The sequence below is a fragment of the Pantherophis guttatus genome, chromosome 4, assembly GCF_059756535.1.
Source record: "Pantherophis guttatus breed Tessera chromosome 4, ASM5975653v1, whole genome shotgun sequence".
NCBI classification, from domain to species: Eukaryota; Metazoa; Chordata; class Lepidosauria; order Squamata; family Colubridae; genus Pantherophis; species Pantherophis guttatus.
This window is the reverse complement of record NC_142066.1, coordinates 142058312-142077797: the sequence shown is the minus strand read 5'-3', so window position 1 is coordinate 142077797 and position 19486 is coordinate 142058312. Positions and strand designations below refer to the sequence as shown.

Sequence of the window (19486 nt, the reverse complement as noted above, 5' to 3'; positions counted from 1 at the left end):
TTCATTTTAAATTGATTAAAAGTCAATGTCATTGTAGAGGAAATATATTTTATCTGCTTTTTAAAATTCCTGATTATTTATTTATTTATTTATTTATTTATTTATTTATTTATTTATTTTTTAAATTTTTATACCGCCCCCTCTCCCGAAGGACTCAGGGTGGTGAACAGCCAAAATTAAAAAACATACAATATAAACATTAAAATACTATAAAAACGAAATTAAATTTATCTTTGGCTTCCCCCAATTTAAAACCTCTTATCCATAAAATTCACCAATTAAAAGATTTTTAACCCAGCCCCGCTTGCTCAAATAAAAAAGTCTTCAGAGTCCGGCGGAAGGTCCGGAGGTCCAGGATCAGTCGTATCCCTGGAGGTAGCTCATTCCAGAGGGTGGGTGCCCCCACAGAGAAGGCTCTTCCCCGGGGGGGGGGCGCCAGCCGACATTGCCTGACCAACGGCACCCTGAGGAGGCCCTCTCTGTGGGCGTATTGGCCGGTGGGAGGTTATCAGTGGCAGAAGGTGGTCTCGTAAATAACCGGGCCTTAAGCTATTGAGCGCTTTAAAGATGAGAACCAATACCTGGAAGCGCATCCGGAAGACCACTGGAAGTCAATGCAGCTCGTGCAGGAGAGGTGTCATGTGGGAGCACCATGTCGCCCCCATAATTACCCACGCGGCTGCATTCTGCACCAGTTGGAACCTCCGAGTGCTCCTCAAGGGGAGCCCCATGTAGTCCAGGTGGGAAGTGACGAGGGCATGAGTAACCGTGCATAAGGAGTCTGATAGAAAGCCCCCCTGGCCACGGCCGTCATATGCTCTTCTAAAGACAGCCGTGCATCCAGGAGGACACCCAAGTTACGCGCCCTCTCTGTGGGGGCCAATGTCTCGCCCCAAATAGTCAGCAATGGCACCAGCTGACTATATCGGGACACCGGCAACCACAGCCACTGAGTCTTGGAGGGGTTGAGTCGGAGCCTGTTCCTCCCCATCCAGACCCACATGGCCTCCAGGCACCGGGACATCACTTCAAGGGCATCATTGGGGTGGTCTGGGGTGGAGATGTACAGCTGGGTGTCGTACAGATGGCACTGCACCCCAAATCCACGGATGATCTCACCCAGCGGCTTCACATAAATGTTGAACAGGAGAGGCGAGAGGACCGACCCTTGTGGCACCCCACAAACCAGGTGCCTTGAGGTCGACCTCTGCCCCCCAGCCAACACGGACTGCAACCGGTCGGAGAGATAGGAGGAGAACCACCGTAAAACAGTGCCTCCCACTCCCAACCCTTCCAACCGGTGCAGCATGATACCATGTTCGATGGTATCAAAAGCCGCTGAGAGGTCTAATAGGACCAGAACAGAGGAGCAACCCCTGTCCTGAGCCCTCCAGAGATCATCAACCAACGCAACCAATGCCGTTTCCGTGCTGTACCCAGGCCTGAAGCCGGACTGGAACGGATCTAGAAGGACAGTTTTATCCAGGTACTGCAGGAGCTGTCGCGCCACCACACTCTCAAGAACCTTCGTCAGAAAGCGAAGGTTGGAAACAGGACGATAGATTGCCAAAACAGCTGGGTCCAGAGAGGGCTTCTTGAGGAGGGGCCTCACCACCGCCTCTTTCAAGGCGGGTGGTGAGGCGGTAATTTTTGTTCCACAGAATGTTTTGTTTATGGACTTCCGGTGGCTCCGCATTCCCCGAATAGACGCTCCTTTAGGAGCTCCAGCCCTGTGATTCTGTTTGCCGCTAGAACAGCGAAAATCAACTGTTCTAGCGGCTCAAAACTCTCCCCCAGGGAAAAAGGGGGAGAGAAGAGCAGAAGGGTCTGGGTAGAGCTCCTCTAGACCCCCAGGCTTTTTTTTTTTTTTTTTTTGAAAAGCCTGGGGTTTGCAGGGTGAGAGTTCCACACCAGCAGAGCAATTTTAAGGATTATTTAAACCTGGATGCTGGCAGAGCAAAATCAGGAGAACAGAAAATGCAAGTATTAAACTTTAACTCCGTTTAAAAGAAAAAGAAAAAAGATGGCGCTGGAAGGCATTAAAACGAAACTTACTAGTGAAAGTGATCATTAAAGCTGCAACATTGTAAAAGCTACTGGAATATGCGGCTAGAAAGAGATTTAAAGTGCTAGTGAAATGAAAAAGATTATGGTGCTGACCCCAACTACTTCATACTTCTAAATTGTGTGGAAAATTATTGGATTTATTGACCTGACATCTGAATAAATTTAAAGTGGGAATTGAAACATGGCTGACATCAAGGATGGAGGATCATTATTATATGAGCCAACAAACTCACAAGTTGTGATTGTAAAGGTTTTACAAGAACTCTTAAATTTTTATACTTCTGTTATGTTGGAATCAGTTGAAAGGACTATTCAAAATTATACTCTGGAGAACAACAATGATTTGCTGGCTGAAAAAGAGGAAGAAAATCAAGTTATTTCGACTTTGGAACATGAAAAAGGGGCTGTCAGGATCATGATGGAAGTTAGCACAATGAAAATAGAGGTTTTGGAAGAAGCTTCTATGCAGTTAGCTGAAAAGCAGCAAATAGATTCTTTCCTGCAGACTGATAAACTTTATTGTGACTATTTTTGGCTTGATAGACAGAATCAATTTTCAAGGAAGGAAGTGACTGATTATATAAGCAGGAAGAGTCGAAATGGAGGTTCCAAATTGAAGGAGATAACTTTTAGAAGAGAACGATTTCAAATCTATATTCAAAAATTTTCGAAAATAAAAGCAAGGGGAGGAGCAATGCTGAGGAAGAAAGCACTATTGAAGAAGAAGGACTGGAAAAAATATAGAAAGAAAGGAAGAATTGAAGACTAGTTTCTTTTGGGGAGGATTTGAAAAGTTTACTGAAATTGGTATTTTTTAAGTTTAAGTAAAAATGTTTAATTAAATGGATAGCTTTTTTAAAAAAATTATTGAAGTATTAAAATGCTTAATTTTAAACTTAATTGATATCTTTCTGAAAGTTTTGAAATTGATATTTTGAAGAATGAACTCAAGAAGTTTACTGAAATTAGTATTTTTTTTTAACTTTAAATAAAAATGTTTAACTAAAAATGGATAGCTTTTTAAAAAATTACTGAGGTATTAAAATGGTTAACTTTAAAGTTAATGAATAGTTTTCTGAAAGTTTCGAAATTGATATTTTGAAGAATGAACTCAAGAGTTAGAAATAATTTAACTCAAGAATTAGAAATAATTTAATTCAATGGATTAATAGTATTTTGAAGGTTACATTCTGAAGAATATTCTGTTGAAGTGTCTTTTAAAAAAAATTACTGAAGTATTAAAATGGTTAATTTAATATTGAATAAATATAAAATAATATTTTTTTTCTTCTAAAAAGATATGCTTTAAAGAAAGTTTTATAATTTTTAAATTGGAACTTCAAAAGGGGAGGCTGATGAACAATTTTAAAAGAGGAGTTAAAGAGTGTGAGGGAGTTTTAAATCTTGTAGTAGTTAGTTTATTTTAGCTTATGTTTGTTTAATGCTATACCCTGTTTTTGCTATGGGAAGTTGGGGGTGGGGGTGGGGAAGGGGGGGTTGAAGGTTGTGTGGGGATAAAATGGTTGTCTAATTTTTCAATAAAATTAAAAGATAGATAAATGTATTAATAGAGAAGTAAGGAAAGTGGGAGAAATGTCATAATAAAGGAAATGATAATATTAAAATGAGAAATATTGGAGGAGTAAAAAGAAGACACAAAAGATGTATTTAGAAGATATATTGACTAATTGATTATGTATTGTTTGTTTATAAAATAAAAAAAACTTTTTGATTAAAAAAAGAATGTTTTGATTATGATATAAAAATAATTCATTCTGGGCATTCATTTAAATATAATGTTGAAGTAAAATTACAGCGTCATGAGATACTCTGAAAAATGCTGAAAATTTTCTTACAGTAGCTTTCTGTGAAAAATTAGAGAACATCAAATGCAGCTATGCTTTATTAGATTTTTTTTTAAAAAAATCTGTATTTATTATCTTATAAATTATTGAAGGCAGCAAATATCCATAAATCTCCTTTCTCCTCCTATTTTCCCCACAATAATAGCAACCCTGTGAGGTGAGTTAGACTGAAAGAAAATGAGTGGCACAAAGTCGCCCAGCTGACTTTCATACCTTAGGTGGGGCTAGAAATCCATGGCTACTGGTTTTTAGGCCAGCACCTTAATCACAAATTGGCTCATTGAATAGTCTTTCTTCATTTCAAGTCAAGGGATGGTTCCCACAGTTGTTGAAATGCTTTGATTAGAAAGAAGCACTTATTTAAAATATTTCTCTTTACTTGTGAGCAATTCAGAAACATTTGAGAGTAGCTGCAGTTTATATCTTTAGAATAATACTCTGTTTCCTTGAAAATAAAACATCCCCTGATAATAAGCCCAATCAGGCTTTTGAGCACATGCACTAAAAAAGCTCCCCTCAAAAATAGTCCTCCCAGAAAATATTTAAATGCAGAGCTGGAAATCAGGTAAGACAGCAAGAGGAGCCCCACCATGCCCCACACACCCAAAATAATAAGACCTCCCCGAAAATAAGGCTAAGCGCTTATTTCGGGGTTCATGGTATGAAGCAATAAAATGTCCCAGTATACCCTATGTCCATTTTTTCAAGATTAAGGCAGTTTATTTCTGTGAAACATGAAACGACCTTTTTTGCAACAAAGAGAAAGTATAATTTGGTCGAATATCTTTTATTTCAGTCATGGATCCTGATATGTTATCCTGTAGAACAGTAGGTCCCAACCTTTTTGGCACCAAGGACTGGTTTTATGGAAGACAAGTTTTCCACAGACTGGGAGGGGATGGTTTGGTTTCGCTTGCTCATTCGCTGCTCACTTCCACCTGTGTGGCCTGGTTCCTAAGAGGCCATGGACCAGTACCGGTCTGTGGTCTTGGGTTTGGGGCCCCTTACTGTGTAATATGAGTTTTTAAGTTTCCTGCACAGTCAATGCAATCTTTGCTGTTTCATCAATGGAACTTTGTGTTTTGTGCATCATCCTGCTATAAAGGCTACATAAATCTGGTTGTAACATTGTGGAAAGGGAAAATATTAAATTCTCTGATAGGACTTCATAATTTCTTTTTAGAACAGATATTCTGATACATTTAAATACACATCTCAGAGACACTTTATTGACACTAGCATTAAAATTAAGAAATATTTTGCTTAAGATTTTTAAAGCCCCTTTCAGGAAATAGCCAATAACAATAGAGCTTTGTGGGACAGGAGGTTAGGAATGAAAGAAAAGCTTTGTGGGTTATCCTTGCTCTGTTCATTAATTGTTGGGACTATCCCAATTCTGTGAAGTATTGTAGTTGTCACAGACAGAACAGTATTAAAGGATAATGTATTTTATTCATTGCTAATATTTTTATCTTAGATATTAGGAAATAAAAAAAAGACTAAATGCGCAATGTTTGGAATAATCAATATTATCTTATCAGTAGGTGTCAGCCTGAATATTACAATGCTAATCTGGTAATTCCATGATTTTTTGGAAGTGAAATTCTACTTATAATTCTTACGATTCTACTGATATTGTTAAATATGGATAATAGGATCAATAAATGAACAATGAGTTTTAGGAGATAGAGCACAAGGATGCCATTGTCTGAGTTTAAAATCTAAGCAGGATTGGGTCTGGTTAGTATTTGGATAAAAGACATTCTGGGAATATCAGGGTTTAGGATAGACTGGGAATTTAAAATTACTTCTGCATTGTTTCCAGAAAACATGATGGATTTGTCTGTATAGTCTTTGGAGACAGAGTTCAACTAAAGAGAAACTTTACATTTTGCAAGTAATTTATTTCTTTGGAATACTACTCTTTCTTAGCAATTTACTTCCATTCCTTCTTTTACTAATTATATTACAAATTATCTCATCACATTTATACTCTTGTTGGTGAATACCATGCTTCTTTTCCAAGTTACCTTGGCATACTTTCACCTTAGTTGGAACAGTTGAAATGATAGACATTTGTCTAGATAGCTGTACAACTTTTTGGATTTCCTAGGTCAGATTGAGTGAAGATAAATTGTTTTGGACCACATATGAGATATATGGTTAATGTGTATAAGTAGCATAATAATGTTAAATGTTTACAATCTTGTGAAGCCCCATTAGCATTACTAAATGTCTGGGCTGCATGTGGCTTGTTGGCCACAGATTAGACATGCTTGCTCTAGATAAAAGGGAAATAGCTTTTTTCATGATTTGGCCATTGAGCCAACAAGAATCGAACAGCAGAAAAAAATCAACTGCAAAATAATAAAAATGAGATGGAGAACTTTAAGTGAAACATTAAACATTCCAATTCATGGAATACTCAATTTAGAATAGACTAGAATAGAATTCTTTATTGGCCATGTGTGATTGGACACACAAGGAATTTGTCTTGGTGCATATGCTCTCAGAGTACATAAAAGAAAAGATACATTCATCAAGAATCATAAGATACAACACTTAATGATAGTCATAGGGAAACAGTCAATATAAATCTTAAGGATACCAGCAACAAGGTTACAGTCATACAGTCATAAGTGGGAGGAGATGGGTGATAGGAATGATGAGAAGATTAATAGTAATGCAGATTTAGTAACTAGTTATTTTAGTAACTTAGTAAAATTATTTAAATAATTGAAATTAGAAAAGGATTGTCAAAAAATGTGTCAATTGGATATCTCCAGCTGAAATCAATCCTGAAGATTCCATTTACTCATATAAATATTTTCATGCAACACATTTGTATGCATTTATGTCCATGTATCTATATATGTTTCATACTTGCTAGAAATCATAATGCCAAAAGAACAGAGCCAGGACACACATTTCTGTCTTCTCAAGTCATGCTTTGCTTTGTCTCCTGTCTTTGTTTCTAGCTGATTGATGTGGGTATCCTCTTTGAAAAGGGTATCAGAGATAAGGGGAACAGTTTCCCGCTATCGCTCCCTGCTTGTTAAATACCCTGTTTTCCCCAAAACAAGACATCCCTTGATAATAAGCCCAATTGGGCTTTTGAGCGCATGGCAATAAGGCCAACCGCTTATTTCAGCGTTCAAAAAAAATATAAAACAGGGTTTTATTTTTGGGGAAACACAGTACTAAGATAGATGGAGAACAGGGAAACTTGACAAAAAAAAAGAACCTTAAAAGCCCATTAAGATTCAGTGGTAGACAGTCTATATGAGGTTTTCAGGAACAAACATGGAAAACCGGGACCTAAATTAACTAATTTAAAATGTTCTTTATTTTTAACTTTTGCAAGATAGAAAAGAGCTTCATTTTTTTATGAGAGTTTGACACAGATAATGCAGATTATCTTTATGGAGGCTTGCTATAAAAAGTCTGGAATACAGTAAAAGTGGTACTGTAAATCATTTTATGACTCTGCCATTTAGATATTAATTATTTCTTTTCCTATAAACTTATGTTTCTGTTGAAATCAATGTCTCTAAACCACTTTTCTCTGCAAGTTCTCATTATTGTCCAGGGAAACAATCTTACCCCTGATGACAGGGGCAAGTTCTTTCAGTTTGAAAGTGGCTTTGCTGGTACTTTTGTCTTCCACTTGAGAGACAGTGATTGGATCAGAGTCACAAAACTGGCTTTTGTGTCTAAGGCAAGATTTAATTCACAGCTTCTGAGGTTCATCTCAAAATGCTGCACAGATCTAATGTTTAGATTTGCACATACAGAATCAATCAATTATTAACATCCCTATCTGGGAATGCTGTGAACTTTATGTATAGAGGCAGCCCCTCATAAGTGAAATAAAGGTAGTCCTTGACTTACAACAGTTCATTTAGTGACCGTTCAAAGTTACAACAGCATTGAAAAAAGTGACTTATGACCATTTTTTCACATTTATGACCTTTTCAGCATCCCTAAGATAATGTGATCAAAATTCAGATGCTTGGCAACTGGTTCATATTTATGACTGTTGTTGTGTCCCAGGGTCCCCTTTTGTGACTTTCTTTTGTGATCCCCTTTTGTGACTTTCTGACAAGCAAAGTCGATGGGGAAGCCCGATTTACCTAACAACCGTGTTACAAATTTATCACTTGCAGTGATTCATTTAACAAGCGGGGCAAGAAAAGTCATAAAATGAAGCAAAACTCACTTAACAAATTTCTCACTTAACAACATAAATTTTTGGCTCAATTGTGGTCATAAACTGAGGACTACCTGTATTTCTAAAGTACCACAACCCAGTGCAACATTGTTGTGTTGGTCAGTTCAGTGGAGTAAAAGCAGCCAAAGGAACAGGCTAACATTAACATGCAATTTTTTTTAATGGCTTCCGAATCAATGAGCTTGTGTAATATTTAGAGAAAATTGTAGATTTGTGGATATAAGCCAAGGTATTAGCTAATATTAATAATAAATGAAAAACTTGCAGTAGTTTAGACAGTGACATATGGAAACGGTCACAGTAGATACCGAATTTATACATCTTGGCATTCACAAGCAATCTGTGTTGTCTGAGAATGTAGAAAAAGAACACAAGTTGCATGTCTAAATTCATAATAAACGGAAGAATAATGGAACAGCTTGTCTTCCAGAGTTGTGTTTGCTCTATCACTGGAGGTTTTCAAGAAAATATTGGACTAACATTACCCAACTCATATCCAGGAGACCTCATATAAGGTCTCCTGCCTTGGGTAGGAGGTTGCACTAGAAGATCTCCAAAGTCCCTTCTAGCCCTATGAATTCTATGAATACTGGAGCTTCCTAACTTCCTAACACTGACAGGAAATCTTAATAGAGTATTATAAATACCTGCTTAGCGTAACAGTTTAATTCTTTTTTAAAAATAATAACTGTCCATTGGAAATTAGTTGAGTACTGCAATATAACTATCTAGAAGTGGATTGATAGAATTGAATATATACAGTTTATAGTAGCATAGTAGTGAAGGCCAATCATATAGTTGTTGGCTGCATGCCAGGACTTCAAGACGATCAGATATCAATGTATTATTCAGACAGAAGGAAACATCCTATGCATATACAAGCATAGAGGAATCATATTTTTATTCCCCTATGAAATTCACAATTGTCTGCATTATTGTGTAATTGTTTCTTGATCAGGGCTTTAATTATAGTGCTAAAAGTTTTTACAAGAGACAAGCTTTCATAATACTTTGAAATTTGGGGAGATATCTGTATAGAGAATAGAATCTTAAAATCTTAAAATAATATTCTTTTCTTTTCTTTCTTTTCTTTTATTAGATTTATATACCGCCCTACTCCCGAAGGACTCAGGGCGGTGAACAGGCACAAAATAAAATACATAAATACAAAAGTTAAGAACATAATTAAATTAGAATCTTAAAATTAAATTAAATTAAAATTCAATTAGAATCTTAAAAGATTGTGGTTCTAGGCAGCAATGCACTCTTAGGGAATTTTCATTTGAAATTATTATTTATCCTGGTATATTTCGTTTGGCTGACATGTGATAGGCTTATATGTGAATTGTTAAGAGATTTTACTTAGAGTAGGAATCTCAGACATGGTCACGAGTACCATTTGAGGATTAACCGAATAGCTTGATGGCTACAAGGCTGAAGCTTTTCATACATTAATACGAAGTCTCTTGTGAGAAAAAAGTAAATAAAAAACTAGTGGATTTTGTAAAGTAAATTTATTGGAAGAAAATAACCATCATCACCACCATTGCTATGTAAGAAAGCTGCAAAACAAAGCCATTTTTTCAATAGCCACTTAGTTGGCATTATTTTCATTAATCAGAACACAGTACTTAGTGCTTTTTCTGTGATCAGTAATTTCCTCCCACCCACCCCAAGATCATATCCAGAGTTACCAGAATCCTCCTCCTCCTCCTCTTCCTCCTCCTCCTCCTCCTCCTCCTCCCCCCCCTCCTCCTCCTCCTTCTTCTTCCTAATGGACACGATTGGACAGAAAGGAAGTTCAGTTGCAAGTTTGTAAATAAAGCACAACAGATTTAATATATTCTTAAGTTTACAGTTAAGTGTACCATTCACATGTATCTGAAAAGTTCCAAGATTAATTCTTCCATCAATGCCTTTTCACTAGCTTTATTAGTTTGATTATATAAATAAAATAAACTCTGCCACATATGCTAACATTCCTCTTGTATATTTAAATTGTAATCAGTGATAAATCTGGAAATAATCAGCTAATGTATTATTGATGTCTCAAATTACTTATATTAATATGCACTGTATCTTTGAATATTTGAATGACCCCAACTGTCACCCAGCTGTGTGAAGAAAGTAATGTATCCTAATAACATTAGGCAGTGCAAATGCCTCAATCTATAAGGAAGATTATCCTAGGTATATCAAAGCATAGTTCTCCCTATTTACTGTACCTCATATGTGTTGAAACAGATGTCTCTCTGACTAAAATTGAGCATAATTAAATTGACATAACTGTAACAACAGTCCATTTTTTTAAAAAAAATTCCCACCTATAAAATTGCTTGTGCATAAAAGGGGACTTTAAAAAAAATAGAGCAATAAACATTTAAAATCAATTCAAATTCTCTGTTCCTTACATCCTGTACTCTTTCTCCTCTCTGCTTCATATATTCCTTTTTCCTCTTGCAGTCAGGGTCACTAATGCAGTTTACTTGTACAATCCAACTCAATTTATATCTTAGCAATGCTAACTAAACAATATCTGGTCCTTGGCTTGTTACATACCAAATATATTTCAAATTTGTTGAATTCATTTGTTGTGTTCTTACAGACGTTAAACATCTAGTAATTTGAACAAGCTGTTTGGTGTTTTTAACTTTACTTTTACTTTTTATTTTTTTAATAGCTTTGTCTTTTGGTTTATTCATGATTAAGGGCATTGTGCAAACTCTGAAAAGTGGGTTAATTCAGCAACCAAGTTAGATTTTCCCCTCTGAGTATATTAACATAAGTTTGCATTGCATGCCAGCTACAATTTAGCCATATTGAAACCAGTGTGAAATTAAAACATTTCTTAGAAGTTTAATTAATTTTAAAAGGAACTATAAGCATTTAATTTTGTTTAGCTCCAAGCTAATATTTTTAAATGAATAAGTCTATAATTGGCAAATGTGGTGTAAAGTCACTAAAAGTATTAAGGAATGGAGCTGGGAGAGCTCAGAAATATTATTTATTTATATTTATTTATTGGAATTTGTCAAACAAAAATGAGAACAATAAGAGAATAAAAATACAATGATAGGGACAATAGGCATGTTAGTGCACGCCCCCTCTCCTGACCACTTAAGTAAGAGGTAAGGTCCACGGAAGTCAATTTGTGACTGAAACTGAAAATTTGTAGCTAAGACAACTGAACCAGGTAGGGCATTCTAGACTTTGACAACTCTATTACAGAAATCATATTTTTTACAGTCAAGTTTAGAACGATTTACATTGAATTTAAAGCAGTTGTTCGTGCGTGTATTACTGCAATTAAAACAGAAAAAGTCATTTACAGGTTTTTGATTGTACTGATGTCAGATATATGGTGGGGATTCCAAACAGTCTAAATTCGTCTAGCATAAGTGTTATAAGCTCTAATTAGCAATACAATGTTTCCAAAAAAAAAAAAAAAAGCTTCACAAAATTAAGTTTACAACTCTTAATGCTTTTTTAGCAACGCTGTTACAGTGAGCTTTGGAGCGTAAATCGCCAGAGATAAGTACACCTAGGTCCTTAACAAAGTGAAGGTTATCTGCTATATCAATGCCATCTAGCTTATACTTGACATTCTGATTATGTTTACCAATATGTAAGACAGAGCACTTATTAATCAAAATTTGAAGTCGCCAAATAGATGACACATTCAGACACATAGTCAAGATCACTTTGCAAAACAACAGAATTATCTATAGAATTGAATAATTTTACGTCATCTAAGTGATTTAAGAGTAGAAAGAAATAACATACTGCATTATTAGGATTCCTGGATACTCGTATTGAGATTTTAAAAATTGTTGGGGAGTTTGGGAAGTATAGGCATACCACATCTGAAGGAAACTGGGTTCATGAGATTTGGTTGATTTCTCCAGCAGAAGCATTTTCCTAAGTTTCTGTATTTTTTTGATAGTTGGTTTACAAAAGATAAATGCATCTGAGATATAAATTTATTTATTTATTATAAATATAAATTTATAAATGTAAATAAATATAAATTAGAAGAGACCAGTGAAATCTGATTCTGCTCAGGAGATATGTTAATTGAAACATCTGTATCTGTTGAGTTTCTCCCCTTGGGTGAATGCTTCAAGTGAATGGGCATTCTTCTTCTCCTTAGTAATTAATACTATTGTTAAAGCAATTTAAATTTTATTTATTTAGTCAACTGGAATGGCTACCAACTCACAGATTTTGATTCTCAGTAGCATGTTTTGATGACATAGCATTTAAAAACAGTAAACAAAATAACTGATGAACATAAAGAAACACACACAAAAAAATGTCACAGTGTAACCTTTCCTAACATGTTGTGGCCTGTCGCTGCCTGCCCCTCCAGTAGCCGAATCAAATGAGGAGGAGGAATGCTCCTAGGGAGAAGAGGGATTGGACCTGTCAGAGATAGAGACATAGGTGGAGCCTGGGCTATCCATCAGTCCTCAGATGGAGAGTCAACAGTGCAGGTCTAGAAGTGGCTGATGAGGAAGAGGAGGAACAGTTGGGTCTAGTGCCTGATGCTCGGATGCACAGAAGACAGAGGAGAGTAGAGTAGTGGAAATCCATGGACCGATTCTTGGGACGGAAGAGCCATTGGCTGCTAGGAGAGAGGGAGGGAGGGAGGGAGAGATAGAGAGAGAGAGAGAGAGAGAGAGAGAAATCCAGTAAGCAGCTGTGTTCAGTTGTCCACCGCTCGCAAAAAAACAATCCCCTCTCCCTGCCCCACCAGCCAGGCTGCAAAGCTGAAAAGGTTTACTTAGATCAAATTCTCAAATCCATTATTTTCAGAATAGGAATTTTTTTTTTCTAAAGTGACATGTGGTGCATATTATGATCCAAGTAACATGTTATAAAAATGAATAAATAGAAATGTGTCTCACACACAGTAATTGTATCAACACGTGACTGCCACAACAAATTGGGTTGTGCAGCAGTTTCAATTAGAAGGCAAAATGGTGCTTCAGAGTGTGCCAGCTGCAAGTAGCTATGCCTGCTGGAAGGATTTATATTCCTTGCAGACAGCTGGTCATTTGCATTCATTTAGAGCAGTGGTTCTCAACCTGTGGGTCGCGACCACTTTGGGGGTCGAACAACCCTTTCACAGGGGTCGCCTAAGACAGTGGTCACCAACCAGTGGTCCTGTGGTGGTCCATGGAGAAATTTTCGTATTTTTGCATTTTTGCAGGTAGTGCAATACGGAAAAAGGATGGCCCTCGCCATCCGGAATGAATGGTGCTGTTGTGGTGGTGGGGGAGAGGGCGGCAGAAGCGGGAAGAAGCGGTGTTTGTGATGGCTGGAAGCTGCGGGAGCAAAGCACTACTTTCATTTGCACGGCAACAGCATTCCGCCTCGGTATATTTATGTCAGCCAGTGGCGCAAGGCAGCCCTCCTCTCCTGTCGCTTGGGACTCAGAGCAGTAAATGGCATCTGATCCGGGGAGCAGCCGGATTTTGCTCTCTAATCCGGATGCCAGATTGGTCCCCTGCAAGCTCTCATCTCTCGAGGAGTGGTCCCTGAAGCGGGGCTGGAAACTTTGGCCGGGCTCCTCGAGAGACGAGAGCTTGCAAGGGGGCGAACTGGTGTGTGCAATGGAGAGCAAAATCCGGCTTCTTCTCTCCGCTGTAAGTGTGGCATCAGGATTCCGCCTTGGTATATTTGCATCCGCAATGGAGAGCAAAATCCGGCTGCTCCCCGAACCAGACTCTGTTTACCGCTCTGAATCCCAAGCAGCAGGAAACGAAGGCTGCCTTGCGCCGCAAATATACCAAGGTGGAATCCTGATTACAGCAGAGAGAAGAAGCTGGATTTTGCTTTCCATTGCAGACCCCAGATCAGCCCCCTGCAAGCTCTCGTCTCTCGGGGAGCCCGACCAAAGTTTCCAGCACCGCTTCAGGGAGCGCTCCTCAAGAGATGAGAGCTTGCAGGGGGCCAATCTGGCATCCACAATGGAGAGCAAAATCCAGCTGCTCCCCGGACCAGTCAGCGTTTACCGTTCTGAGTCCCAAGCAGCAGGAGATGAGGGCTGCCTTGCACCGCAAATATACCAAGGCAGAATGCTGATGCCGCACTTTCAGCGGAGAGATGAGGGCTGCCTTGGCAACCGGCTGGCGCAAATATACCAAGGCGAATGCTCATGCCACACAAGTTCAAGTAGTGCTTCGCTCCCACACTTCTTCCGGCCCTCAGTCTTGCCCATGAGATGAGAGAGAGAGAGAATGAGAGAGAATCAGAATGAGACAGAGAGAGAAAGAGACAAAGAATGAAAGAGAGAATGAGAGAGAGAGAGAGAGAGAGAATCAGAATGAGACAGAGAAAGAGACAAAGAATGAAAGAGAAAGAATGAAAGAGAATGAGAGAAAGAGACAGAGAGAATCAGAGAGAGTGAGAGAGAGAATGAGAGGCAGAATGAAAGAGAGAGAATCAGAGAGAGAATGACAGAGAGAGACAAAATGAAAGAGAATCAGAATGAGAGAGAGAGTGGGGGAGAGAGAGAGAAAGAGGGGGAGAGAGAAAGAATGAGAGAGAAAGAGTGGGAGAGAGAGAGAAAAGAGGGAAAGAAAAAGAGAGAGAAAGAGTGGGGGAAAGAGAGAGAAAGGGGGAGAGAGAGAAAAAGGGAATTGGGGAGAGAGAGAGAATGAGAAAGGGGGGAGAGAGAGAGAATGAGAGAGAGTGGGGGAGAGAGAGAAAGAGGGAGAGAAAGAATGAGAAAGAGAGAGGGGGGAGAGAGAAGGAGAATGAGAGAGAGGGGGAGAGAGAGAAAGAGGGGGAGAGAAAGAATGAGAAAGAGAGGGGGGAGAAAAAAAGAGAATGAGAGAGAGTGGGGAAGAGAGAGAAAGAGGGGAGACAGAAAGAGAATGAGAGAGAAAGAGTGGGAGAGAGGGAGAGAGAGAGAGGGAGAGGGAGAGAGGCGGGAGAGTGCCTGAAGGACCCCATCCCGTCATTGGGAGTCCAGGTGCTTCAGCAAGTGGCGCACTGGATTTGTATTAGTGGTCCGCAAAATTTAAAATTATGAACTTGGTGGTCCCTGAGGTCCAAAAGGTTGGGGACCCCTGGCCTAAGACCATCGGAAAACACATATTTTTGATGGTTTTAGGAATAACTTAATGGTTGGGGGTCACCACAACATAAGGAACTGTATTAAAGGGTCGCAGCATTAGGAAGGTTGAGAACCACTGATTTAGAGAGTAGTTGAGGCCACCTCTCAAACCTCTACTTGGAGGTTTGTCTTTGTTGTCAGGGTCACCTGAGTAGTGCAAATGGGTATGGAACTTTCTTGGAACTGCTCAAACGACTATGTTGTAGACTGATGATGCCGTATCCTTTCCCCTCTGTTGAGGGAAGGCTCTTAAAGAGGAGTTAAGACTCGTCTTACACTTATTAATTCCACTAGGTAATTGAAAAGTGCTGATGGTTCTATCATCACAGATGCACAAATATTTTGGTCATCTTGTTTCCAAGCCTAAGCATATATCAAGGTCAGGCTGTTTTTAGGTTCCTAAAGGTGGCTATCCCTATGATTTCATTTTCTCTGAATCCTTCTTAAAATGTGGTGATTTCTCCAGAATCAGGCTCATTCATCAAAATGGACCTGTCTACTGTGGAATATAGTACAATGCTAACTTCCTATAGCCGTGATGGTGAACCTTTGGCATGTGTGCCACAGGTGGCACACACAGCCATATCACTGGGTACACAAGCTCAGCTCCAACGCACAAGTGCATGCCGGCTAGCTGATTTTCAGGTCTTCTGGGCCCACTGGAAGTAGGGAAACAGACTGTTTCCTGCTTCCCGGGGTGGGGTGGGGTGGGGAAGGCCAGTTTTTCTTTCTCACCTGGCTCCGGGGCCTCTCTAGGAGTCTGGGGAGGGCTAAAATGGTCTTCGCCACCCCCTGGAGGTCCTCCAGAGGCCAAAAACGGCCTGTTTAACAATTTCCAGTGGGACAGGAAGGCCCGTTTTTTGCTGTCCCCAGCCTCCGGGACTTCTCTAGGAGTCTGGGGAGGGCGAAAACAGCCTCCCCCGGAGGTCCTTCAGAGGCCAAAAATGCCCCATTTGACTTCCAGTTGTCAGGTGAGAAAGAAAAATGGGCCTACCAGGCCATCGCGTGCCAGGAGGGGGTGAGGGGGTGTTGCATGCACAGGGGCAGGGTGTATAAAATTATGGGTGTGGGCACGTGTCAACCTCCCCTGCACCCCCTCCTGGCACACAATGGCAAAAAGGTTATCCATCACTGTCCTATAGCATGGAATGTTCAGTGCAGTTGGTGCAGCTTAGCAATGCATTTGTCTTTTTAGAACAACAATGTCATGCTGCTGACATTTTTCAGCTAAGTTTCTTTTCATAAATTCTATTGAAAAGCCAAGTATTTCCCAACCTTTACCTATGTTCTTGTTTCTTAATGAACTCTGTATTTATTCTATTAAATATAATTATTTTTTCTTAGTTTGCTATCAATGTCTTCTACAGTATTAGCTGTCTGATCTGGCTTTACAATTTCCTAAACATTTTCTGCCCTTGTATTCAACTATCTAATGCTTAATGCTACCTCATGATTTTAAAACCAAATATAGATCTGGTGTTTTCTGATTCCTTAGTATTGTAATCAGAATATCATGGAATCATTTATTGGACTCTTTACTGAAGTCAAAATATATCATATTCAAAGTATTCTTTTAATTAAGAAAAATGTTATCTAAGGTAAAAAAAAGTTCTCAAAATGTTTACAGATTGATTGATTAATGATCTGCTCTATTATCTTTCCATGTATTGTAGTCAAGTTGACTTTTCTATGGTTACCTGGATTGTCCCTTTTCTCTTGGCTGAAAATAGTGTACCTGGTATATTTTCCACTCTTCAGGAGTTCTCAATAATTTAGGCATCTCTTCTGATATGACTAGGAAGAGTGGAAATGAAATGAAAAATATTTTGTAATCCATAATTTAATGCAGAGAAGCCATAGAAATGATTAGTGATAGTACATAGCATCTATTCTTTCGCACACACTACAAATCATTTCAGTGGGCTTTGTGCTGACAAACTTTCTTGCACTCATCATGTAAAATGTCTACTGTACAGTTAATTTATGGTAATCACTTTGAACTGTGATCTGAGACTGCTGATTTTTAAAGGACAATGGGAACATTTTAACATTAGGATGGGGTCTATGCTTTTTTGTAAAATCTAAGTGTTCCTTAAAAGCAATTGGCTGTCTAATAATAGTTTATGTTTTGTTCCAGAACTTTAGGTCTATTGGTGAAGAGACTGGAGAAAGGTGGTAAAGCAGAACAGGAAAACCTCTTTCATGAAAATGACTGTATTGTCAAAATTAACGATGGAGACCTTCGAAATAGAAGATTTGAGCAGTAAGTGCATAACATTTATCCGTGTGTCATGTTTGTGTTTTTCTTGACCTTGAACTCCAAGGTAGAAGCAATTTATAAAGGCAAAACAATTTTCTACAAGGCTTTGCTTTCACTGGATCATTTTGCTTTGGTCTCTCCTCTACTATGGTTGTTACCTTCAGTGAATCAACTTGTATATAGGAAAAGAAAAGCATTGTGTTGGTTAATCATTATGTTTACTTGTTAAAGAAAAAATGCAATTTTGTATTCAAAATATACTTATGCATATCTAGTAAGTACCATAATCAGTAAAACTATAGCATGGAATGCAAGTTTAGAAGAGCATTGGAGCTTCATAGGAACCAACATTTCCCCACCACCCTGGTGAAATGTTATAATTGGCATGGATATTTTAATGAAAATAAATGTAAATTGGGCGCTATCCAACAAAATGAAATTCAATGGTGAAAAAAGTAAGGTTCTGCATTTAGGCAAGAAAAACGAAATGCACAGGTACTGTATAAGTGGTACCTCGCTAAATAGTAGTAACTGTGAGAGGGATTTTGGAATCCTAATAGACAACCATTTAAATATGAACCAGGGGTGTGCAGCAGCTGCCAAAAAAACCAACACAGTTCCAGGCTGCATAAACAGAGGGATAGAATCAAGATCACATGAAATTTCAATACCACTTTATAATGCCTTGGTAAGGCCACACTTGGAATACTGCATCCAATTTCAGTCGCCATGATGTAAAAAAGATGTTGAGACTCTAGAAACAGTGCAGAAAAGAACGACAAAGATGATTAGGGGAGTTGAGGATCAAACATATAAAGAACGCTTGCTGGAACTGGATATGTCTAGTCTTATGAAAAGAAGGACTAGGGTTGACATGATAGCAGTGTTCCAATATCTCAGGGGTTGCCAGAACTTGAGGGAGTCAAATTATTTCCAAAGCACCTGAGGATAGAACAAGAAGCAATGGATGGAAACTAATCAAGGAGAGAAGCAACTTAGAACTAAGGAAAAATTTCCTGACAGTTAGAAGAATTAATCAGTGGAACAACTTGCCTCCAGAAGTTGTAAATGCTCCAACACTGGAAGTTTTTAAGAAGATGTTGGATAACCATTTGTCTGAAATGGTGCAGGATTTCATGCCTAAACAGGGGATTGGACTAGAAGATCTCTAATGTCCCTTCCAGCGCTGTTATTCTAGTCTATTCTAAATGCATAGTTTATACCATTTGAGCATTTTATCAATCAATGCACACTTTTAAAAGAAGAAACGGGGCTAGATTTATTTTTGTGTTGCAAAGACAACACAAGATTATGCAACAGCAGATTATGCAACATCACTTTATATTGCAAAGCAAACTAAACAATAATCTATTTTATGAGGGGTAAACATACAAGCTTCCCCCACTCCGACAGCTTTTTTATGTTCTAGAATTTTTCCAAATATAGAGCATATGTTTTAAAAAACAGAAAAGTCTAGTTTATATTCAAAATCTCTCATGAGTACAGTATTATGATTTGTGCAAACTAGTGGATTTTTTTTGCATGTGTATTGTGCGATAACACTAGTACATAAACATATAGTGTTTACTGTTGCAGCCTATACTAAACTCTTGAGTGGATCTTGGGATCACTACTCCACATAACTATGTTTTAATTAGATGAGATCCACAATTTTATGGAAGAAAAAAAATAGATATACAGGCTTATTCAAATAATACATTCTAATCACCATTGATTAGAATTTAGTGTCACTAAATACAACTTTAGTGACACCATTATGTCACTAAATACAACTGATTCAGAAAGAATCATTGAAATAATAAGAAAAATAATCTGATATGGCTTGTGATTCTGAGTAAACTGAAAATGCTAGCTTTACAGTTTAATACGTTATTTTGAAATATGCTAGATGGACATCATGCAGAGTAACTCCATATGTT

The 19486-nt window shown here is 38.2% G+C and overlaps 1 protein-coding gene across 18 annotated transcripts in view; it reads left to right on the top strand.

The window, feature by feature from the left end:
* The window catches only part of PARD3 (par-3 family cell polarity regulator), a 650052-nt gene that overhangs the window by 382620 nt on the left and 247946 nt on the right, over positions 1-19486 (top strand). For all 18 annotated transcript variants that reach the window (XM_087893015.1, XM_087893013.1, XM_087893011.1 and 15 more), the window contains one exon: positions 17424-17549. In XM_087893015.1, the coding sequence (XP_087749141.1) occupies positions 17424-17549 (126 nt within the window). The remainder of the gene's footprint in view (positions 1-17423; positions 17550-19486) is intronic.